The sequence below is a fragment of the Hemitrygon akajei genome, unplaced genomic scaffold, assembly GCF_048418815.1.
Source record: "Hemitrygon akajei unplaced genomic scaffold, sHemAka1.3 Scf000112, whole genome shotgun sequence".
Taxonomy (NCBI): domain Eukaryota; kingdom Metazoa; phylum Chordata; class Chondrichthyes; order Myliobatiformes; family Dasyatidae; genus Hemitrygon; species Hemitrygon akajei.
In genome coordinates this window covers 488,730-514,835 of record NW_027331998.1, presented here as the reverse complement: position 1 = coordinate 514,835, position 26,106 = coordinate 488,730, and the positions used below count along the sequence as shown (strand labels likewise).

Here is a 26,106-nt window from a genome sequence, read left to right as displayed (position 1 = left end):
TTTCCGAAAGTGGGGAGATGGACACAAATGGAAAGGGAAAAGACCATCAGATCCATGAGCAGCATTAGGCCATTCAGTCCATTGGGTCTGCTCCGCCATTCCATCACATTGCATTTACTATTCCTCTCGTCTCCGTTCTCCTGCCTTCTGTAACTTTTGATGCCTTTACTGACCAAGAACCCAATGACTTGGCCTCCACAGCCGCCTGTGGCAATAAATTCCATAGATTCACCACTCTTTGGTAATAAAATTCCTGCTCACTTGTGTTCTAAAGGAACGTCCTTCTATTCTGAGGCGGTGCCCACTCTGGTCCCAGACTCCCCCACTATAGAAAACATTGTCTCCATGTCCACTCTATATCGATCTTTCAGTATTCGATAGGCTTCAATGAGACCTGCACTCATTCTCTAAACTCCAGTGAGTACAGGCCCAGAGACATCAAACACTCCTCATACAATGAGATCCCCCCTCATTCTTCTAAACTCCAGTGAGTACAGGCCCAGAGACATCAAACACTCCTCATACAATGAGATCCCCCCTCATTCTTCTAAACTCCAGTGAGTACAGGCCCTGGGACATCAAACACTCCTCATACAATGAGATCCCCCTCATTCTTCTAAACTCCAGTGAGTACAGGCCCAGAGACATCAAACACTCCTCATACAATGAGATCCCCCCTCATTCTTCTAAACTCCAGTGAGTACAGGCCCAGAGACATCAAACACTCCTCATACAATGGGATCCTCCCTCATTCTTCTAACCTCCAGTGAGTACAGGCCCTGGGACATCAAACACTCCTCATACAATGAGATCCCCCCTCATTCTTCTAAACTCCAGCGAGTACAGGCCCAGAGACATCAGACACTCCTCATACAATGAGATCCCCCCCTCATTCTTCTAAACTCCAGTGAGTACAGGCCCAGAGACATCAAACACTCCTCATACAATGAGATCCCCCCTCATTCTTCTAAACTCCAGTGAGTACAGGCCCAGAGACATCAAACACTCCTCATACAATGAGATCCCCCCTCATTCTTCTAAACTCCAGTGAGTACAGGCCCAGAGACATCAAACACTCCTCATACAATGGGATCCTCCCTCATTCTTCTAACCTCCAGTGAGTACAGGCCCTGGGACATCAAACACTCCTCATACAATGAGATCCCCCCTCATTCTTCTAAACTCCAGCGAGTACAGACCCAGAGACATCAAACACTCCTCATACAATGAGATCCCCCCTCATTCTTCTAAACTCCAGTGAGTACAGGCCCAGAGCCACCAAACACTCCTAATACTTTTACCTTTTCAATCCCGGGATCATTCTCATCAACCTCCTCTGGACCACCTGCAATGCCAGCACATCCTTTCTCAAATAAGGGTCCGATAAACGCTCTTGACCACGAAGCCATCTATTCTGTCATCCATAGCATTGACATATAATGTGGAAAGGAGTTGTCACAGCCAAATCAAACCAAATCGAAAGCAATTGCTGCTGCCAGTGACCCTACACATTTGTTATACTTCCATGACACATCCTCACTCCAATAATTATTGCTCCAAATGTTGAGGATGTGTATTCAATCCTTTATTAGCAATTAGCAAACATGCAGTCTTGAGGCGATTAAACTTAAGTGTACCTAAGTGTAAGCTCAGCGTGATTGAGCTTTATCGAGTGATCAACAAAAGATGCGACAAACTGCAATGAACAAACCATGCAGGCGGAACTTATTCCCTTCACTTTTACCCCATCCCCACTCATGTGACTAGTTACCATAATAAACACGAAACTAAGAATAGAATGCAGATAGAGAACAGGTACATGGCTTGTAGAGAAGCCGTCCCAATATCGAACCCTATGGAACACCAGCAGTCATCGACAGCCAACCAGAAAAGGCCTTTAATCCCACTCTTTCCTTCTGTCAGTCAGCCAATCTTCTAACTACAGTATGCTCGTATCTTTCCTGTACTATCATGGGCTCTTGTTTAGTGGCATCATGTGCAGCAACTTGTCAAAGGTCTTCTGAAGATCCAAATACACAACATCCACTAATTCTCATTTGTCTATCCTGCTTGTTATTTCCTCAAAGAATTCCAACAGAAACGATGCTGACTATGGCCTATTTTATCATGTGCCTCCAAGTATCCTGAGACCTCATTTTTAATCATGGACTCCAACATTTTCCCTGACAATGAAGTCAGGCTACCTGGCCTATAATTTCCTCTCTTTTGCCTCCTTCCCTTCTTAAAGAGTGGAGTAACATTTACAATTTTCCAGTCCTCCGGAACCATTCCAGAATCTAAATTAGTTGAAAGGTTATGGGGGACCACTGCTTCCAGAATCTTTTCACCTACCTCATTCAGAACACTGGGGTGTAGTCCATCTGGTCCGACTTTCAGAACTTTCAACTTCTAAAAGAACCTTTTCCTTAGTATGAGCAACTACACTCACTTCTACCCTGTGACGCTTTCCAATTCCTCTACTAATGCCTTCAGCTCTTGCAAAGCCCTGGAGTGCAGTCCATCTGGTTCAGGTGACTTACCTACCTTCAGCCCTTTCAGCTTCCCAAACACCTTCTCCTTAGTATTAGCAAGTTCACTTACTTCTACCCCGAGACACTCTCCAATTTCTGGTGTATGACTGGTTTCTTCCATCGTAAAGACTGACGCAAGAACCGTTAGGATGGAAAATAGCTTCTTCCCCCAGGCTGTCAGACACTGAACTCCCAGCCTCCTACCAGGCCAAATCACACTTGAAGCATGATGCTGTCTACTTTTTAACCTGTGTCGCAAATGCCCCTTATTATTTATGAATTTACAAGTGGTGATATTAATTTGTATAGCAAACACGAGGAAATCTGCAGATGCTGGAAATTTAAACGACACACACAAAATGCTGGTGGAACGCAGCAGGCCAGGCAGCATCTATAAGGAGAAGCACAGTCGATGTTTCGGGCCGAGACCCTTCATCAGGACTAACTGAAAGGAAAGATAGTAAGAGATTTGAAAGTAGTGGAGGGAGGGGGAAATGCGAAATGATAGGAGTAGACCGGAGGGGGTGGGATGAAGCTAAGAGCTGGAAAGGTGATTGGCGAAAGTGATACAGAGCTGGAGAAGGGAAAGGGTCATGGGACGATCCCGATCACGATCCCGTCCCATGATCCTCTCCCTTCTCCAGCTCAGTATCCCTTTTGCCAATCACCTTTTCAGCTCTCATCTTCATCCCACCCCCTCCGGTCTTCTCTTATCAATTCGCATTTCCCCCTCCCCCCACTACTTTCAAATCTCTTACTATCTTTCCTTTCAGTTAGTCCCGATGAAAGGTCTCGGCCCGAAACGTCGACAGTGCTTCTCCTTGTGGATGCTGCCTGGCCTGCTGTGTTCCACCAGCATTTTATAACCATATAACCATATAACAATCACAGCACGGAAACAGGCCATTCCGGCCCTCCTAGTCCGTGCCGAACTCTTAATCTCACCTAGTCCCACCTACCCGCACTCAGCCCATAACCCTCCACTCCTTTCCTATCCATATACCTATCCAATTTTACCTTAAATGACACAACTGAACTGGCCTCTACTACTTCTACAGGAAGCTCATTCCACACAGCTATCACTCTCTGAGTAAAGAAATACCCCCTCGTGTTTCCCTTAAACTTTTGCCCCCTAACTCTCAAATCATGTCCTCTCGTTTGAATCTCCCCTACTCTCAATGGAAACAGCCTATTCACGTCAACTCTATCTATCCCTCTCAACATTTTAAATACCTCGATCAAATCCCCCCTCAACCTTCTACGCTCCAATGTGTGTTGGAGCAATGTGTATTGGCAAAATATACAATTTTGTGTGTGTTGTATATTAATTTGTATTATAGACCACCCAATAGTCAGCGAGAATTGGAGGAGCAAATCTGCAGAGAGATGGCAGACAACTGCAGGAAACATAAGTTGTGATAGTAGGGGATTTTAATTTTCCTCATATTGATTGGGACTCCCATATTGTTAAAGGTCTAGATGGGTTAGAGTTTGAAAAATGTGTTCAGTGAAGTTTTCTCAATCAATATATAGAGTTACCAACTAGAGAGGGTGCAATACTAGATCACCTATTAGGAAACGAGTTAGGACAGGTAACGGAAGTATGTATAGGGGAACGCTTTGGTTCCAGTGATCATAACACCATTAGTTTCAACTTGATCATGGATAAAGGTAGATCTGGTCCTCGGGTTGAGGTTCTAAACTGGAAAAAGGCCAAATTTGAAGAAATGAGAAAGGATCTAAAAAGCGTAGATTGGGACAGGTTGTTCTCTGGCAAGGATGTCGTTGGGAAGTGGGAGGCCTTCAAAGGAGAAATTTTGAGAGTGTATGTTCCTGTCAGGATGAAAGGCAAAGTGAATAAGAATAAGGAACCTTGGTTCTCTAGGGATATTAGAACTCTGATAAAGAAGAAGAGAGATGTGTGACATGTATCGGAAACAGGGAGCAAATAAGGTACTTGAGGAGTATAAAAAGTGCAAAAAAATACTTAAGAAAGAAATCAGGAGGGCTAAAAGAAGACATGAGGTAGCTTTGGCAGTCAAGGTGAAGGATAATCCAAAGAGCTTCTAGAGGTATATTAAGAGCAAAAGAATAATAAGGGATAAAATTGGTCCTCTTGAAGATCAGAGTGGTCGGCTATGTATGGAACCAAAAGAAATGGGGGAGATCTTAGAAGCTTTTTTTTGCGTCTGTATTTACTAAGGAAACTGGCATAGAGTCAATGGAAATAAGGCATGGATGGTCATGGAACCTATACAGATCGAAGAGGAGGAGGTGCTTGCTATCTTGAGGCAAATCGGAGTAGATAAATCTCCAGGACCTGACAGATTAAATCCCTTGGACCTTGAGGGAGACTAGTGTTGAAATTGCAGGGGCCCTGGCAGATATATTTAAAATGTCGGTATCAATGGGTGAGGTGCCGGAGGAGGATAGCTCATGTTGTTCCGTTGTTTAAAAAAGGCTCTAAAAGTAATCTGGGAAATTATAGGCCGGTAAGTTTGACGTCGGTAGTAGGTAAATTATTGGAAGGAGTACTAAGAGATAGGATCTACAAGTATTTGGATGGACAAGGACTTATTAGGGAGAGTCAACACAGCTTTGTGCGTGGTAGGTCATGTTTAACAAATCTATTGGAGTTTTTCAAGTTGGTAACCAGGAAAGTGGATGAAGGGAAGGCAGTGGATGTTGTCTACATGGACGTCAGTAAGGCCTTTTTACAAGGTCCCACATGGGAGGTTAGTTAGGAAGATTCAGTCACTAGGTATACATGGTGAGGTAGTAAATTGGATTAGACATTGGCTCAATGGAAGAAGCCAGAGAGTGGTAGTGGAGGATTGCTACTCTGAGTGGAGGCCTGTGACTAGTGGTGTGCCACAGGGATCAGTGCTGGTTTCTTTGTTATTTGTCATCTATATCAATGATCTGGATGATAATGTGGTAAATTGGATCAGCAAATTTGCTGATGATACAAAGATTGGAGGTGTAGTGGACAGTGAGCGAGGTTTTCAAAGCTTGTATTTGGACCAGCTGGAAAAATGGGCTAAAAAATGGCAGATGGAGTTTAATACAGACAAGTGTGAGGTATTGCATTTTGGAAGGAAAAACCAAGGTAGAACATACAAGGTAAATGGTAGGGGACTGAGGCGTGCAGTAGAACAGAGGGATCTGGGAATACAGATACAAAATACCCTAAAAGTGGCGTCACAGGTAGATAGGATATTAAAGAGAGCTTCTGGTACGTTGGCCTTTATTAATCAAAGTATTGAGTGTAAGAGTTGGAATGTAATGGTGAGGTTGTATAAGACATTGGTGAGGAAGAATTAGGAGTATTGTGTGCAGTTTTGGTCACCGAATTACAGGAAGGATATTAATAAGGTTGAAAGAGTGCAGAGAAGGTTTACAAGGATGTTGCCAGGACTTGAGAAACTGAGTTACAGGGAAAGGTTGAATAGGTTAGGACTTTATTCCCTGGAGTGTAGAAGAATGAGGAGAGATTTGATAGAGGTATATAAAATTATGATGGGTATCGATAGAGTGAATGCAAGCAGGCTTTTTCCACTGAGGCTAGGGGAGAAAAAAACAGAGGACATGGGATGAAGGGGTGAAAGTTTAAAGGGAAACATTGGGTGGGGGCTTCTTCACACAGAGAGTGGTGGGAGTGTGGAATGAGTTGCCAGACGAAGTGGTAAATGCGGGCTCACTTTTAACATTTAAGAAAAACTTGGACAGGTACATGGATGAGAGTTGAATGGAGGGATATGGTCCAGGTGCAGGTCAGTGGGACTAGGCAGAAAAATGGTTCGGCACAGCCAAGAAGGGCCAAAAGGCCTGTTTCTGTGCTGTAATGTTCTATGGCTCTATGATGTGTGTGTTTTATATGTACTGTGTTTTGTTTGGTGCTAAATGTGTACTGTTGAATGACAATAAACTGAACTAGAACGTAAACTTGAAGACATTTACTAAATTTATCCACCATTTTTTGCCCCCCATTACTACTTCTCCAGTATCATTTTCCATCGATCCGATATCTACTATCACCTCTCTTTTACTCTTGATATATCTGAAAAAACTTTTTTGCATTCTCTTTTATATTATTGGCTGGCTTACTTTCATATTTCATCTTTTCTCTGCATATTGTTTTTTCAGTCACCTGCTATTGGTTTTTAAGAGCTTCTTAATCCTCTAACCTCCCACTAATTCTTGCTCTATTATGTACCCTCTGTTTTGCTTTTATGCTGACTTTGACTTCCCTTGTCATCATAGTTGCATCATCCTCCATTTAAAAGACTACTTTTTCTTTGGGATTTATCTATCCTGCACCTTCTGAATTGCTCCAGAAATTCCAACCATTGCTGTTCTACTGTCATCCCTGCTAGTATTCCCTTTCAATCAACTTTGGCGAGCTCCACTCTCATGCCTTCTCTTGGAATCCAGCACCAATCTGAGTTTCCTAATCTGCTGCATATTGAAATCCCCCATGACTATCGTAACTTTGCTCTTTTTTCCTGCCTTTTCTATCTCCTGTTGTAAATTCTACCCCACATCCTGGCTACTGTTGAGAATCCTGTATATAACTCCCAGCAGGGTCTTTTTATCCTTGCATTTCCTAAACTCAACCCACAAGGATTCACCATCTTCCAATATTATTCACCTGTTTCTAAAGATTTGATTTTAGTTTTTACCAAGAGAGCCACTCCACTTCCTCTGCCTACGAGCCTGTCCTTCTGAATGACGGAGGAGGTTGGGGATGAGCAGATGGGGGAATTGGGAAGGAGTCTGTGTGTGGAGTGTGTCAGAGCGATGGAACTGAGCCTGGTGGAGAGACTGGGGGAGTGTGGTAGAAGAACAGAACTGGCTGGTGTGTGGACGTAGCAGGAAGAATCAGTCTCAGCCCTGGACCTATCCTCAAAACTCCATTTCTCACCTGGACCTTCTCTCGTCCCAGATCCGGATAGGAGGACAAGCCCCGACGCCGGGCAGGAGAAGCCGACGGATGCCACATGTGAAGCCTCTGAGATGGTCCCAGGTAACCACTGAGTTCTGATAGGGGACCGTCAGGTACTCCTTATCACAGGGACCCTTTCTGATGCATCTGGCCTTTGGGTGATTGGAGACTGCATGGAGCGACTGGCATTCCCCTCTCCCAAACCCCACCACTTTCAGCCCGGGGGGTGGGGGGGGGGGGGGGTGCGGGAGGAGTCCTTACTCTGTCTTGGTGTTTCCCAGGGCAGAAATATCTGATACCAGAGTGCATGCATTGAAAGCAAGAGGGGGTAGATTCAAGGGGATGTGAGGGGTAACGTTTTTTTACTCAGAATGGTGGATGCCTGGAATGCACTGTCTGGTATAGTGGTAGAGGCAAATATGTTAGAGGCTTTTAGGGGACATTTAGATTGACAGATGGATGTGAGGAAGATGGAGGGATTTGGACATTGTGTGGGAAGGAGGGATTGGATTTTGTGTGTTTTTGATTTACTTTTTAGCTGGTCCAGCACAACATTGTGGGCCGAATGGCCTGTTCCTGTGCTGTACTGTTCTCTGTTCTGTATGAGACCAAGGTAAACTGACTCGGCCAGTGTGTGGAAGACACCAACACTGGGGGCATAGTGGGCGTGAGGAAGGCTATCAATATCTGCAGCAGGATCTGGATGAGCTGGGGAAATGGCAGATGGAATTTAATGCAGACAAGCATGATCGCACTTTGGGAATGTAAAGCAGGTTCAGACTCACACAGGGAACGGTGCGGTAGAACAGAGGAATCTGGGAATACAGATCCATAACACTTTGAAAGTGGTGCCACAGGTAGATAGGGTTGTAAAGTGAGCTTTTGGCACATTGGCCTTCATAAATAAAAGTACTGACTGCAAGTGTTGAGATGCTATGCTGAAGTTGTATAAGACGTTGTTGAGGATTAATTTGGAGATTGTATGCAGTTCTGGTCACCTACCTACAGGAAAGATATCAATGAGATTGAAAGAGAGCAGAGAAAATTTACAGGGATGTAGCCAAGACTTGAGGACTAGAGTTTTGGGGAAAGGTTGGATAGGTTAGGAGTTTATTCCGGGGATGTAGGAGACAGAGGGGAGATTTGATAGAGATATACAAAATTGTGAGGGGTACAGACAGGGTAAATGCAAACAATCTTTTTCCACTGAGGTTGGGTGGGACTGGAACTAGAGTTCATGGGTTAAGGGTGAAAGGTGAAATACTTGAGGGAAGCCTGAATGGGACATTCTTCACTCGGAGGGTAGTGAGAGTGTACAACGAGCTGCCAGCAGAAGTGGTGGATCTGGGTTTGATTTCAACATGTAACACAAGTTTGGATAAGTACATGGATGGGAGGGATTTGGAGGGACACAGTCCCGGTGCTGGTAGATGGGACGAAGCAGAATAATAGTTTGGCAAGGACTAGATGGGCTGAAGGGCCTGTTTCTGTACTGTAGTGCTGTAACACCCAAAGATCTAGATCCCTCTCTAGATGTCATTACACTCCCTCTGAGAGCCGAAGCCCCCCCACAATATCCAACTTTCAATGAGGACTTCGGGTCAAATTTCTCTTCAATCCATTCCACTAGATGTGGTTAGTTTTACCCCTTGGGGTCAGCCTAAGTCCCCGTGCTTACACAGAGAGGCTGGTGGTGGATGGGGGAGAGACTGGTTACTGGACCGATGGGCAGGAGGGGAACCTGGGGTCAGCCTGGGTCCCCGTGCTTACACAGAGAGGCTGGTGGTGGATGGGGGAGAGACTGGTTACTGGAACGATGGGCAGGAGGGGAACCTGGGGTCAGCCTGGGTCCCCGTGCTTACACAGAGAGGCTGGTGGTGGATGGGGGAGGGACTGGTTACTGGAACGATGGGCAGGAGGGGAACCTGGGATCAGCCTGGGTCCCCGTGCTTACACAGAGAGTCTGATGGTGGATGGGGGAGGGACTGGTTACTGGAACGATGGGCAGGAGGGGAACCTGGGATCAGCCTGGGTCCCCGTGCTTACACAGAGAGTCTGGTGGTGGATGGGGGAGGGACTGGTTACTGGAACGATGGGCAGGAGGGGAACCTGGGGTCAGCCTGGGTCCCCGTGCTTACACAGAGAGGCTGGTGGTGGATGGGGGGGAGAGACTGGTTACTGGAACGATGGGCAGGAGGGGAACCTGGGGTCAGCCTGGGTCCCCGTGCTTACACAGAGAGGCTGGTGGTGGATGGAGGAGGGACTGGTTACTGGAACGATGGGCAGGAGGGGAACCTGGGGTCAGCCTGGTTCCCCGTGCTTACACAGAGAGGCTGGTGGTGGATGGGGGAGGGACTGGTTACTGGAACGATGGGCAGGAGGGGAACCTGGGGTCAGCCTGGGTCCCCGTGCTTACACAGAGAGGCTGGTGGTGGATGGGGGAGGGACTGGTTACTGGAACGATGGGCAGGAGGGGAACCTGGGGTCAGCCTGGGTCCCCGTGCTTACACAGAGAGGCTGGTGGTGGATGGGGGAGAGACTGGTTACTGGAACGATGGGCAGGAGGGGAACCTGGGGTCAGCCTGGGTCCCCGTGCTTACACAGAGAGGCTGGTGGTGGATGGGGGAGAGACTGGTTACTGGAACGATGGGCAGGAGGGGAACCTGGGGTCAGCCTGGGTCCCCGTGCTTACACAGAGAGCCTGGTGGTGGATGGGGGGAGGGACTGGTTACTGAAACGATGGGCAGGAAGGTAACTTGGGGTCAGCCTGGGTCCCCGTGCTTACCATCACCAACACTCCAGCCCAACCACCCATCACACCGTGTGAGTCTGCTGTCTCTGGATCTGCTCTGACTGAACACTTCTCTCAATCTTCCAGTGAACGGGCTCCTTTCAGATGAGGAGTGTGAGGAGATGATCAACAGTGCCCAAGTACTGTTCATTGGGCAGAACAACCTGGGAGACCCCCGAGAGCGAGAGGCCTACCTCAATCAGGTGAGAGATGTTGTCCACATTCATTCCCAGAGGTGGAGATTCTGATTCATGTGCCTTTGGTCAATCCAGGTCAATAATCAGTGACTCTCCCTTCCCGATGAACGGTGAAACACCCAACCCTGAAATGGTTACATCTGAGCCACCAGAGACTCCCCGTCCTCAGTCACCACCCAATGTAGGAGATAAGAACAGATTGCAACCATTGGGCCCATCAGTCTGCTGCACTAATATTTTACTAAAATCGCACTTTCGTCCCATCATCCAAACCCTCTGACTGATCAAGAATCTATCAATCTCTGCCCTAAATATGCCCAACAACAGTGTGGTGCCTGGGGACTGCCCCACCAGCTGACAAACACCATCTCCCCCACCCTGGTGGATATCGGGCGACTCCACCCCAGTCTGTTCATGTCCCTTTCAGTTTCCTCACTGTCCCTGACTCCCTTTCACGGTCAGTGTTCAGTTCAAATCGGTGACTAACCTTCTCCAGCACGCACTGTCACTGACCACCACTCCACCCCTCAGTCACAGACCACCCAACGTGCGTGACATCCTCGTAACTGACCACACCCCCGTATCACTGACCACAACCCCCTCACTGAACACATCCCTGTATCACTGACTGCAACCCCCTCACTGACCACACCCCCGTATCACTGACCGCAACCCCCTCACTGACCACATCCCTGTATCACCGACACCCCGTCACTGACCGCGTGCCCGTATCACTGACACCTCCGTCACTGACCCCCCCGTGTCACCGACACCATGTCACTGACCCCCCCGTCCTTGTTCCCTTCATCACTGACAATCTCGTCCTGTTCCCCTCATCAGTGACCACCCCCCCCCCCCCATCACTGTCCAGCACCCCACACCATTGTCCCTGACTGATGTTGGATCTTTTGTTTCTGTTTCCATTACGATTTGTTTGACCTGTCGGGGCTTTTAGCTCTGAGCTACACACCCAAATCTAAAGGACTCGTAGACCACTCTTATCTGGTCTCTACCCTTTGATCTGTTTGGCATGGTCTACCCTACCATGAGCGAAGGCACAAGGCCCTGACTCCAAGCAAACATGGACACTGAGGCACGCAAGTCTTCAAACCACGACCAGGTTCCGGTCCTCTTGGTGGTATTTTTCGATAGACATGCGTTAAGTCCATCAGTTGTAATATAGCAAAACACTTTTATACAACTATAATTGTACGCTATTATACAACACTTCGAAAGATTTACCGTTATCATTGTCCCCTCGTGGTTCCACCATTCCTCTAAATGGCTTGTTCCTGAGTACATTGGTCAGTCTCAGTGGGTGAGGAGAGTCCCCTGATCTGAGAGGGCTGAGAGGTATTTCCTGGTCTTGGGGTAAGGGTTATTCCCTGTCCAGGGACTGGGGTGTGAGAGTCATTTCCTGGTATCAGGGGATAAGGACAATCCCCTGTTTGAGGGGGTGAGCGGCATTCTCTGGTCTGAGTGTGAGGGGAAGGTTTTTTTCCCTCCGGTCCGAGGGAAAAGCTGATTCCTTTTCAGGGAAGGTCTGTCCCCAGTTTGGAGCTCTGATCCCAAGAGAAGGTGGCTCCTTGTTGTGGGATGTTTGGAGGAGCAGATTTTCCTGGTGAGGGGATGGGGTTTGGGGAGGGGTTGATGGTGATTTCTGAGGAATTGAATTTTCCTGGTGTATAGGGAATGTAGTTCTTGGTGTGAAGAAGGGAATCTCCTGGTGGTAAGTGATAGATTTTGTGGGTGATGAGAGGAGGGTCTCTCTGCTGTCCTGATCCCCCACACAGTGCGGTCTAACCGTGTTTCTTCACCCGTCCCTCACCATCGACATCCCTGGTCCACAGATACGTGAGATACTGAGGGAACAGCTCCCCTGCAAGCACAACCTGTCCAAGAGCAAACGCGACAAGGGAAGGAAATGAGAAGGAAGATCTCAGATTGTGTTTGTCCAACGTATCGCAGGGTGATGGACGATGTGTGAGGTGTCCATGGGTTGTGGTGGGGAGTGTGAGGTTTCAGTGGGTTGTGTGATGGCGGTGGGGAATCCAAGATTAAATTATCAATGAAATATGATTCATGCAACCCGCGGTTTCCTTGGCTGCATGAGTCTAGGGAAAACACTGTCCTGTTCCACCAAACTCATGAGATTGAGATGGCTCTCCCACCCCAAACCCCGGTGGATGCTGTGTCATCTGCTACCCTGTTACAAACTAGTGCCACAAAATAACAGACAGTACACTGCATAGGATTAAAGGAATTATATTCATGAATCTTAACTAGAGGGTTAGTAAATAAAACCAAAAAGAAGTGGGCCCGTTTTAATTAAACAGTCAAATGTGCACAAGTTGGAGCTCAAAGTTTCAGCACGTTCACTGTTCCCCGATTGATCTCGCCCCTGGCTCTGTCGAACCACGGTGCCCTCCGGGTCGAATCCTACGTTCTGTTCTCTCCAGTGGCTTCTCTCTTCACCTCCTGCCGAACAAAAGCCTCAAGGCCAATCTCAGTGTCCTTCACCAGAGAAACCTCCCCTTGGCTCTACCGTCCTAATTGGAAGGCACACATTTTTCCTCATCCCTTATCTTCAACAGTAACCCAAACAAGCCGAAAACAGAACAGACTGCTCGTACAGAACTGTTAAATGAAATACATACAGCATAACAGTAAAAATATGAACCAGAGCACGGTATTAGAATCAATCAGACTGTGTATCTGTCAATGAGAATCAAGTTTATTATCACTAACATATTACTCTTTCATCTTTCATTATTTCTCATCAATTGAATGTAATAATGGGTTTAATCCAAGCAATGAAAGACACATTCAGGTTCCTGGGATGTCTCTGTAATTGTTTCTGTATTTCCAATAGTCCACGGTTACTTTAATTAAGAATGTATTTCTGTTTTACTTCAGTTGTGATGTTAAATTCATTTATCACTGTTATTAAAAGTAATATCATAAAGACACAAAATAAATGAACATTCCCAAACAGCTTGTGGAGAAAGGAGACCATTTCTGCACAATTGGTCTTTTTTTGCACGTCAGCTGTTTGTCGGTGTTTATTTACATGTAGATTTTTTGTAAATTGTATCATGCTTTATTTTCATGTGAATGCTTGTAAGAAAATGAGTCTCAGGGTAGTATATGGTGATGTATACGTACTCTGTTAATAAATTTACTTTGAACTTTGATTGCAAAGCTGTTCTTTTCAGAATCGGGTTTAGTAACTCTACATATAGCCAAAAGGTTCAGGAGTAGGCCATTCTGCCCTTCTAGCCAGCACCACCATTCAGTGTGATCATGGCTGATCATCCACAATCAGTACCCCGTTCCTGCCTTCTCCCCATATCCCTTGACTCCGCTATCTTTAAGAGTTCTGTCTAACTCTTTCTTGAAAGCATCAGAGAATTGGCCTCCACTGCCTTCTGAGGCAGAGCATTCCACAGATCTACAACTCTCTGGGTGAAAAAGTTTTTCCTGAACTCCATTCTGAATGGCCTACCCCTTATTCTTAAACTGTGGCCTCTGGTTCTGGACTCCCCCAACATCGGGAACATGTTTCCTGCCTCTAGCGTGTCCAATCCCTTAATAATCTTGTATGTTTCAATCAGATCCCCTCTCATCCTTCTAAATTCCAGTGTATACCAGCCCAGTCGCTCCAATCTTTCAACATATGACAGTCCTGCCATCCTGGGAATCAACCTCATGAACCTATGCTGCACTCTCTCAATAGCAAGAATGTCCTTCCTCAAATTTGGAGACCAAAACTGCACACAATACTCCAGGTGGGGTCTCACCAGGGCCCTGTACAGCTGCAGAAGGACCTCTTTACTCCTGTACTCAACTCCCCTTGTTATGAAGGCCAACATGCCATTAGCTTTCTTCACTGCCTGCTGTACCTGCATGCTTACTTTCATTGACTGATGTACAAGAACACCTAGATCTCGTTGTACTTCCCCTTTTCCTAACTTTCCTTAATATGTCATGAAATTTGTTGTTTTGTGTCAGCAGTACAGTGTAAGGCAGAAAATACTATAAATTACAATAAGAAATGTACAGAATATAAAAGTAAGTCATGCAAAAAGAGAGCAAAACTATGTTCAAGCTGATTATCTTGCCTGCAATTTCCATTAAGCACTGAAGACCGGTTCTGGATTGAATTAATATCTGCTACACTCACATAATTCCACAATTCCTGAATCATTCTGAACAGAAGCTATGTACTCTGTGTAAGTCCAAACCTGCTTTACATTCCCAAAGTGCGATCATGCTTGTCTGCATTAAATTCCATCTGCCATTTCCCCAGCTCATCCAGATCCTGCTGCAGATATTGATAGCCTTCCTCACGCCCACTATGCCCCCAGTGTTGGTGTCTCCCACACACTGGCCGAGTCAGTTTACCTTGGTCTCACACAGAACATAGGACAGTAAAGCATAGGAACAGGCCATTTGGCCCACGATGTTGTGCCTAACCAGCTGAAAATATAAATCAAAAACTACTACAGCACAAGAGGCTATAGATCAACAGCAGATAAGAGGGATGAGTGGAGATGGGTACCTGCTGTGTTTTGTAACTACAAAACACTAAACTAATGAAAAGAATGACACGGGAGCGGGAATGTGAGTCTAACTTTTTTTTTTAACTTTAAGCGAGGCACACACGTATCACGTGGTAGCTTCATGACATATGCAATGCTTTAATTTTTACAGATAATCTGTAATTATTTAAACAAAGGAGAATGTTTAAGCAATATATTTACAAAATTACTGAAATATTAAATGCACACTATTTCTACCTGCTTAGCTATAAACGCCGATTCAATGGAGAATGCATCTCAACTCTCTATACACAGTATACTATATAATACAACTACTATAGACAGACATCCACAGCACAGTAAATTTTAAAGTGGCCTAAATTTTAATTACTAAAGATTAAAAGGCCTAAAGATTGAGACAGTATGGATGGAGGTTTTCTTACTCTGATGGGATAATGTCTTTCCTGACTGAGGGATCACTACACTTAGCAGGTGAGACTTGTGGCTGTGAAACAATCTCAGGTTCGGGGGCGCTCTCCCTGATAGTTGTAAGAGTTGACTCTGCCCAACAGATTGATGTGTCGTCTCCCGATGATATCAGACGCAATCTCCACTGCGTAGGAGAGTGGTCCCGTTCTGTCCTTCATCCTCTCGATACTCACTTTTGAAACATCAAAACTCCTTGTTTGAGGAGCCTTCAATCCGTCTCATCTGTTTGTCCTGCATACACCTTCTGAGATTGAGCTTGAGGAAATCCTAGAGTGAACGCAAAGGATGGCCCAGGGGCAGCATAGCTGCTGGGTCGTTGGTTGTGCATTGCGATAAGCAAGGAGGAAATTGGCGATATCTGGTTCAGTGTTAGTACAGTGTGTTCGCTGTGCGTTCTTCAGACTTTGGATGAACCTTCCCAGCAAGTCATTTGTAGCTGGGTTGTATCATGTCTACTCCATCCATTTTTAGGGATGACTGACACTGCCCCTTCACAATCTGTGGTCCACTGCCACTGTCTAAGTGTTCTGGAATACCGGCCCCTGTAAAGAGGCTTCCCAACGCTGTTGTGGGGGCTATTGGGAACTCTTCCGGCCACTCTGTAGCTGCATCCACTAACTCCAAGAAATTTGTGCCCGTGAATGGGTGGGCAAAATCCACATGAATCCTCTGCCAGGGCAATGCAGGCCCTTCCCAGGGATGGAGAGGCGCTGCTCTCGGCATCCTTTGGACATACTGGCATCCTGCACAGTCCGTGGCAAGCTGCTGATCTGTTCCAGGCCACCAGACAAAGCTCTGAGCCAACCTGTTTATCTTCACCATGCCCAGATGACTGGAATGTAGCTCCTACAACACTTTAACTTAGCTGGGTTGCTACAATGCTGAATCCCCACATAAGGCAACCTCCATCAACGTCAAGTTCATCTCAGAGGATTGAAAACGGACCGTAGTGGTCTGAACCCATAGATCACAGCTACCCTTTTCCATAACTACTAGGAAGCTAGTGGCATTATGATCACTAGACGCAAAGTTTTTCCCTGCTCAAACTGTACCGTCCCATTCCCTTATAGATCCTGTAATGCACACTATCTGATTGGGACTTTGATGTAGTTAAGGAAACTTTCCTGAATGCGTGATGAACTCTGTTCCATTTGGTCCTTTTACAGTATGGGAGACCCAGTAAATATGTGGAAAGTTAAAATCGTCAAACTTATGTTTCTTGCAACAGTCAGCGATCTCGCTAGAAATTTGTTCCTCTAAATCTTGCAGACCGTTGGGTGGTCTATAATGTAGTCCCTTATTGTCAGTTCCACCCATAAAACCTCACCAGACGAGCTCTCAAATCCGTCCTGACGGAACAGTGCTGTGACATTTTCCCTGACTAGTAAGGCTGGTTTCTGGCAAAGGTGCGCTTGGTAAGTGGGAGGCCTTTGAAAATTAATATCTGAGTACAAAGCTTGTCAGAATAAAAGACAAGAGTATCAGTTTAAGGGAACCTTGGTTTTTGAGAGATACGGAGGCCCTGATTAAGAAAAGGAAAAGGAGGTGCGTAGCAGGTATAGGCAGATCGGAGCAAACGAGGCACTTGAGGATTACAAGAAATGGAAGAGAAATCAGGAGGGCTAAACGAAGGCTTGAGGTTGCTCCAACTGACAAAGTGACAGAGAATCCTAGGGGCTTCTACAGGTATGTTAAGAGCAAAAGGGTTGCAAGGGACAAAATTGGTGCTCTGAAAGTTTAGGCTGGTAATGCATACATGGAGACAAAAGAGATGGGGGAGATCTCACGTCTTAATAAGCTGGTAAGGAAGGCGGGCTCTGTCGTGGGCAAAGTACTGGAGAGTTTAACATCGGTAGCTGAGCGAAGGGCGCTGAGTAGGCTACGGTCAATTATGGATAACTCTGAACATCCTCTACATAGCACCATCCAGAGACAGAAGCAGTTTCAGCGACAGGTTACAGGTCATATTTTTACTGAGTTAAGTATTGTATGTAATTAGTTTTGCTACAATAAGTGTATGGGACATTGGAAAAAAGTTGAATTTCCCCATGGGGATGAATAAAGTATCTATCTATCTATCTATCTTAAATTGATTTTTTGCATCAGGAGACGGACTTCTGTGGACGTGAAGCAAGGCAGCTGCGAGGTCATGAACCCTGTACAGATTACAGATGTGTAGGTGTTTGCTGGCCTGAGGCAAATGAGGATGGACAAATCACTCAGGGCCCCAAGAAGTTGCACCCTCGGACCAGCTGGGACCAAGTGCAGAAACTGCAGGGGCTAAAGCGAAGGTATTTAGCTCATCCTTCGGGACAGGTGCGGCACCAGAGGATTGAAGGATGGCTAATGTTGTTCCCAGAGGCTCCAAGAATAAAAACAGAAATTATAGGCTGGTGAGTCCAACATCAGCAGTGGGAAAGTTATTGGAAGGTATTCTAAGAGAACAGAGATATGAATATTTGGTTGGACAGGGACTGATTATGGATAGTCAGCATGGCTTCAAGCGTGGTAGGTTGTGTCCAGTCAATCTTACAGAGTTTTTTGAGGAAGTTACCAGGAAAATGGATGAGGGTAAGGCAGTGGATATTGTCTACATGGACTTCAGCAAGGCTCCTGACATTGTCCTACAGTGAAGGTTGATCAGGACTGTTCAATCGCTTGGCATTCAAGATCAGGTAGCAAATTAGATTAGACATTCACTTCGTGGGAGAAGATAGAGAGTGGCGGTAGTTAGTTGCCTCTCTGACTGGAGGCCTGTGACTTGTGGACTGATGCAAAGATCAGAGCTGGGTTGGTTGTTGTTTCTCATCTATATCAATGATCTAGATGATAATGCGGTTAACTGCATCAGCAAATCAGTGGATGACACCAAGATTAGGGGTGCAGTGGACAGCAAGGAAGACTAGCAAATCTTTCAGCAGGATCTGGACTAGCTGGAAAAATGGGCTAGAAGGTGGCAAGTGTCATTTAATGCAGACAAGTGTGAGGTGTGACCTACCATCCAGGGAAGGTCTTGAGCAGCGAGCGGGAGGGCACTGAAGAGTGCGGTAGAAAAGAGGGATCTGGGAATATGGGTCCATAATTTGTTGAAAATGGCGTCAAAGGTAGAGAGGGCCGTTAAGTAAGCTTTTGGCCCATTGGCCTTCATCGATCAAAGTACTGGGTACGGGTGATGAGATATTAAGTCGAAGTTGTTTGAAAGTTTGGTGTGATCTAACTCTGTGCAGTTTTGGTCACCTACCCACAGGAAAGATTGAAAGAGTACGGAGAAAACTAGCAAGGATCTGAATTACAATAGGTTAGAAATTTATTCCCGAGAACGTGGAAGATCAAGGTGAGATTTGATAGAGGCATCCAAAATTATGCTGGGGTGAGTGCAAGCAGGCTTTTCACAGTGGGGCTGAGTGGGACAATGAGGAGAGGTCATGGGTTAAGGGTGAAAGGTGAAGTGTTGAAGTGGAACGTCACTTCCTCTCTGAGGAAGGGTTTGTGTGTGAGCGAGAGGGAAATAGAAATGTGGTGTTCATAGACTGTTTAGAAATCTGCTGGCAGAGGAGAAGAAGCCGTTCCTGAATTGTTGAGTGTGTGCCTTCAGGCTCCTACATCTCCTCCTCGGAATACTAACATTAAACTTAAATGTATTGTATAGTTTTCTCAGATAGATCAGTCTAAAGCAAAGTAGATGTCATAACAAGGCATGATGCATCTAGTAGAATACTTTCTCTGGGTCATTGGGAAAAAACACTGAGGGTCAGAGGAGACATGCAGAATCTCCTGAGGAAGTAGAGGCGCTGGTCAGCTGTCTTAGCTCTGGTGTCCATGTGGCTGGATAGGTACGGGCTACTTGGGGAGGCTGAAGTGGTGGTCTCCAAACAACACTTGTGCCTGTGCATGGGTCTGAACTGCATGGATTTAGACCAGGCGCCACATTTCAAAGTGGTATGTTTCACTCCGTACCCCTTATGATAGCCATATCTGTTATATTAAGGCGGGTGTCTCCATCTGGGACAGGTTTGACACCATCCCATCACACACTCCAGGGGTCAGACGTGCTCCAGCTCTTCTCTGGAACCCAGAACGTTAGGGAGGCCAGGCCAGCAGGATGTGCTGATGCTGCAGGAGTGGGCAAACTGCGGGAAGCTCCAAACATTTGCACCCAGGGAAGCTACTCTCTCCAGGATTTTATCAGTGGGCCTGCATTGTTGCAATGACTATTCTATTCGCTTCTCGTTTCGGACTGCAGTACCACCGCTGCGGGTTGTCTCCCTGGAGTTGCAGACCTCCGGGGAACTACACAAAGGCGGCTGCTTCCCCCGCCCTTGAACAATGCCCTGTTTTAGTCGGTGGAGGCTGAACGCAGGCTGCAATGCCCTGTTTTAGTCGGTGGAGGCTGAACGCAGGCTGCAATGCCCTGTTTTAGTCGGTGGAGGCTGAACGCAGGCTGCAATGCCCTGTTTTAGTCGGTGGAGGCTGAACGCAGGCTGCAATGCCCTGTTTTAGTCGGTGGAGGCTGAACGCAGGCTGCAATGCCCTGTTTTAGTCGGTGGAGGCTGAACGCAGGCTGCAATGCCCTGTTTTAGTCGGTGGAGGCTGAACGCAGGCTGCAATGCCCTGTTTTAGTCGGTGGAGGCTGAACGCAGGCTGCAATGCCCTGTTTTAGTCGGTGGAGGCTGAACGCAGGCTGCAATGCCCTGTTTTAGTCGGTGGAGGCTGAACGCAGGCTGCAATGCCCTGTTTTAGTCGGTGGAGGCTGAACGCAGGCTGCAATGCCCTGTTTTAGTCGGTGGAGGCTGAACGCAGGCTGCAATGCCCTGTTTTAGTCGGTGGAGGCTGAACGCAGGCTGCAATGCCCTGTTTTAGTCGGTGGAGGCTGAACGCAGGGTGCAATGCCCTGTTTTAGTCGGTGGAGGCTGAACGCAGGGTACAATGCCCTGTTTTAGTCGGTGGAGGCTGAACGCAGGGTACAATGCCCTGTTTTAGTCGGTGGAGGCTGAACGCAGGCTGCAATGCGTTTTGCGCCCTGGATTCACTCCGGAGCAGTGCTCGGAGGCCGTGGAGGACCCGGTCGGAGGAGGCATTGTTTGGGCCTCTGAGAAAGAGTTTGGGAAGGCGGTGTGTTCTTCCTAAGGACTGACTGATGAGATGGTACACTGGACTCTCTGAAGGGGCCTGGTTTTTGCAGATGGAGCTGGTGATGGTTCCCACACAATGGATCGCTCTCAGGCAGACCGAACCGTTTGTTCCCAGTGAGGCCCTCCCTCTTGAGACAAGTAAGATCAGAGGCCACTGCCATCAGGCATAAGTTTAAGGGTCAGATGCTCCACAGCCTAATCTCCTTCCGGCACCAACTGCCCTGGGAGGAGGATTTCATGGGCTGGCTTACTGTCCAGTACAGAGCAGTAAACTACCAGGCGTGCTGAAGCTCCGTTTCAGTTTAAAATCCTTTTTATTAATTATTATTGACGATTAACAAAAAAATACATGAAGTCAATATATCATTATGTACAAGAAGGAATTAAATTAGCGAATAACTGATTAACAAAGCTAAGCAACATAATAATAATGAGAAAATAAAGTGTTAAGAGTTTTTTTTTGAAAGAAGTAGGAGGGGGAAAAAAAGAACCCCTACTAACTGAAAAAAAAACAAAGAAAAAAACCCCATTGGGAGCACAACCCCGGAGCTATGCATCATACAAGCTTCCATAAAATGAAACATCAATCCGTCAACTCAAATCCACTTAAAGAAAAATCAGAAGGAAACCATATTAATTAACTCAAATCAGATGATAGTAGCGGGTGAATGAATGCCACCTTTTCTCAAAATCGAACCGAGGATCAAAAGTTCGACTTCTGATTTTCTCCAGACTAAGACATAGCATCACCTGGGAAAACCATTGTATCAAAGTAAGAGCAGAAGCATCTTTCCATTTCAACAAAATAGCCCTTCTGGCCAATAGTGTAACAAATGCAATTACATGTTGGTCTGATGGAAAAATACCATTAATATATTGAGGGATTATACCAAATAAAACTGTCAACTTATTAGGTTGTAAATTAATTTTTAAAACTTTAGAAATTGTAGAAAAACCTTTTTTGATTCCTTAGACTATTATTTTGTCATATCTGTGGAAGAATAAGCGTTCTAGAATTAATAAAGTTTATCTTCAAAAATCTAAAAAAGAGGGTGGCATGGCCTTACCTAACTTTCGTTTATATTACTGGGCAGCTAACATACGTTGCACTACCTTTTGGTCTTTTTTTCTTTTTTTAAAAACTTTTATTGTGTTTTCAAGTAGTTACAGAATAAAAGTGTATGAAAAAGAAAATATATGTTATCCATCCCCCCTCCCCTTAACCCCTCCCCCTAACATCCCTATAGAAAAAAAAGAAAGAAAGAAAGAAAAAAAAAGGAATGCCTGGATATTGGAAGATCCCCACATGCTCCATGGAGTTCGTAATAACTTTAGTATATATATTTATTTCTTTCCCCAAGTAACCAATTATTTCATCTTCGGAGCACCTATATACTTAATCCTATCTTTTGTAAATAAGGGCGCCATATTTTCAAAAATGTTTCATATTTATCTCTTAAATTATAAGTAATTTTTTCAAGTGGAATACAGCCATAAATTTCTTTCTTCCAACGATCTATACTTAAATATGTATCCGATTTCCAAGTAACTGCAATAGCCTTTTTGGCTACTGCCAATGCAATTTTTATAAATTCTTTCTGATATTTATTCAATTTGGATATCGGTTTTATCCCTTCAATATCACCTAGTAAAAGTAATATTGGATTATGTGGAAGTTGTATTCCAATAATTTGTTCCAATAAAACTCTTAAATTTGTCCAAAAAGGTTGAATTTTAGAACAAGACCAAGTAGAATGTAAAAAAGTACCAATTTCTTGGTTACATCGGAAACACTGATCAGATAAATTTGGGTTTAATTTATTTATTTTTTGTGGTGTAATATATAATTGATGTAAAAAATTGTATTGCACTAATCTTAATCGGACATTTATTGTATTTGTCATACTCTCAAGACATAGTCTTGACCAATTTTTTTCTTCAATTTTAATATTCAAGTCACTTTCCCATTTTTGTCTTGACTTATGGACTCCTTTTTTAATTGCCTGTTTTTGAATCAAATTATACATACAAGAGATAAATTTTTTAATCTTTCCTTTTTGAATTAAAGTTTCTATTTCATTGGATTTCGGTAATAACATTGTTTGGCCTAATTTTTCTCTTAAATAAGCCCTTAGTTGAAAGTAACAAAAAAGAGTGTTGTTTGATACTTTATATTTATTCTTTAATTGATCGAATGACATTAATATACCTCCTTCAAAACAATCTCCTATATATCTAATCCCTTTTTGAAACCAATTATATAAAAGTTGATTATCCATTGTAAAAGGAATGTCTATTTTGAATTAAAGATCTCTTTGCTAATAAGGATTTCTTTGTCTCATCGTCAACATTTATCTTATTCCATAAGTCAATCAAATGTTTTAATATAGGAGATTCTTTCTTTTCCCGTATCCATTTAGATTCCCATTTATATATAAAATCTTCTGGTGTGTTTTCTCCTATTTTATCTAGTTCTATTCTAATCCATGCTGGTTTATCTTTCTCAAAAAAAGATGCAATAAATCTAAGTTGATTTGCTTTATAATAATTCTTAAAATTTGGAAGTTGTAACCCTCCTAGCTCAAATTTCCATGTCAATTTTTCCAACGATATTCTTGACATCTTACCTTTCCAAAGAAACTTCCTCACATATTTATTTAGCTCTTGAAAAAACTTCTGGGGTAACTGTATTGGTAGTGATTGAAATAAATATTGTAATCTAGGGAATATATTCATTTTTATGGTATTTACTCTACCTACTAATGTTATTGGTAATACCATCCATTTATCAAGATCTTCTTGAATTTTTTTCAATAGTGGTAAATAATTTAATTTGTATAAGTTCTTTATGTCATTATCAACTCTTATACCTAAATATTTTATACCATTTGCCAGCCATCTAAATTGGGTTATTAATCGACATTGACTATAATCTCCTTTAGTAAGGGGTAAAATTTCACTTTTATCCCAATTTATTTTATAACCTGATATTTTCCCATATTCTTCTAATCTATAGGATAATTTACGCAACGAGTGCAATGGGTTTGTTAGATAAAGCAGAACATCATCAGCAAATAAGTTAATCTTGTATTCTTCCTGATTAACTCTGAAACCCTTAATGTCTGGGTCCATTCTAATCAATTCAGCTAATGGCTCTATCGCCAACACAAATAAAGCAGGTGATAATGGACAACCTTGCCTAGTTGACCTTGTTAACTGAAATGGTGTTGAAATTTGACCATTTGTCACTACTTTAGTTTTGGGATTAGTATTTAAGGTTTTAATCCATTTTATAAAAGATGCTCCCAATCCATATTTTTCCAATACCTTAAATAAAAAATTCCATTCCAATCTATCAAATGCTTTTTCCGCATCTAAAGCAACTGCCACGCTCATTTCCTCCCTCTTCTGTGCTAAATGAATTATACTAAATAAGCGAGTTACATTATCTGCTGATTGTCTATTTTTAATAAATCCTGTTTGATCCATATGTACTAATTTTGGTAAGCATTTAGATAATCTATTAGATAAGATTTTTGCTATTATTTTATAATCAGTGTTTAATAAAGAAATAGGTCTATATGATGCTGGCTTTAAAAGATCTCTATCTTTTTTTGGCAATACTATTAAAATAGCTGTCGAAAAAGATTCTGGAAGTTTATGTGTTCTTTCCGCTTGGTGTATTAACTCCATAAAAGGAGGAATTAATAAATCTTTAAACTTTTTATAGAATTCAGGCGGAAAACCATCTTCTCCTGGAGATTTATTACTTTGAAATGATCCTAGGGCTTCTTCGACCTCTTTCAATGTAAAAGGCATATCTAATCCCTTCTGTTCTTCCGTATTTAATTTTGGAAGAATTATTTGTGATAAAAACCTTTCTATCTTGACATTGTCATTTTGTGATTCTGATTTATACAACTCAGAATAAAAATTCTTAAAAGCTTCATTAATTTCTAAATGTTTATAAGTAATTTTATTTACTCTTGTTCGAATTGCATTTATTGTTTTAGAAATCTGGTCTGTTTTTAACTGCCATGCAAGAACCTTATGTGATCTTTCACCTAGTTCATAATATCTCTGTTTAGTTCTCATAATTGCTTTTTCTGTTCGATATGTTTGGAGTGTATTATATTGTAACTTCTTATTAATAAGTTGTCTTCGTTTTTCTTCTGTCATATTTCTTTGGGATTCTTTTTCTAATTTTGTAATCTCTTTTTCCAATTGATCTATTTCTATCATATATTCCTTCTTAATTTTATAAGTATAACTTATTATCTGACCTCTCAAATATGCCTTCATTGCTTCCCACACTATAAATTTATCATCAACTGAATGTGAATTTATATCTAAAAAAAAACTGAATCTGTTTTCTCATAAAATCACAAAAATCTTAACGTTTTAATAATATTGAATTAAATCTCCACCTATAAATTGATTCCTCTTTATCTATCATTATCATTGTCATTATTAAAGGAGAATGATCTGACAATATTCTTGCTTTATATTCCACGTTTTTCACTCTATCTTGAATATTCGTTGATAATAGGAAAAAATCTATCCTTGAATATGTTTTATGTCTATTTGAATAAAATGAATAATCTCTTTCTTTTGGATTAATTCTTCTCCATATATCAATCAAATTTAAGTCTTTCATCAATGATAGAGTTAATTTTACTGCTTTTGATTTTGTGACAACCTTTGTTGATCTATCTAAAACTGGATCTAGACAAAAGTTAAAATCTCCACCTATTAATATTTTATCATGTGCGTTAGCCAAATTCAAAAAGACCTCCTGTATAAATTTTACATCATTTTCATTTGGTGCATAAATGTTCATAAGGGTCCATAGTTCTGAAAAAATTTGACAATATATAATTAGATATCTCCCCACCGAATCAATTAATACGTTTTGTATTTTAATTGGTAAATTTTTGTTAACCAAAATTGCAACTCCTCTCGCCTTTGAATTAAATGAAGCTGCAATAACATTTCCAACCCAGTCTCTTTTTAATTTCTGATGTTCTATGTCTGTTAAATGAGTTTCTTGTAAAAAAAAGCTATATCTGTTTTCATTTTTTTAATGTATGTTAAAATTCTTTTTCTTTTTACCGGCCCATTAAGCCTATTAACATTAAAACTTAAAAAATTCAGTAGATTAGTCATTATTTTTTTAAATCATATTACTCCAATCTATAATAATACCTAATCTTTCAACTTTCGTGGTATCCTGGGAAATCTTTATAAAAGTCTCCATGTTGCTATGTGTGTCCCCACCAATCATCCAGGCAAAAAGATAGAAGAAAAATAGAATATAAAGAAAAAAAACAAAATACCCCCCTACTAATGTTGTGAAAAAAAACACAACATTACCCCCCTCTGTTGTATGGGTCATGGCAATCACCATGATTACACACGTGAATCCCGTAGTAACCGATCCAAAGCTCCCCAGCCCCCCCACAACATAAAAAAGTATATAT

General features: G+C 43.3%; 1 protein-coding gene across 1 annotated transcript in view; it reads left to right on the top strand.

Annotated features, from left to right (window-relative positions):
- LOC140723404 (uncharacterized) overlaps positions 1-12,505 on the top strand; it is a 33,051-nt gene extending 20,546 nt beyond the window's left edge. The window contains exons 11-13 of the mRNA XM_073037980.1: positions 7,477-7,557; positions 10,355-10,470; positions 12,315-12,505. Of these exons, the coding sequence (XP_072894081.1) occupies positions 7,477-7,557; positions 10,355-10,470; positions 12,315-12,392 (275 nt within the window). The 3' untranslated portion in view covers positions 12,393-12,505. The remainder of the gene's footprint in view (positions 1-7,476; positions 7,558-10,354; positions 10,471-12,314) is intronic.
- The last annotated feature ends 13,601 nt before the right edge of the window (positions 12,506-26,106 follow it).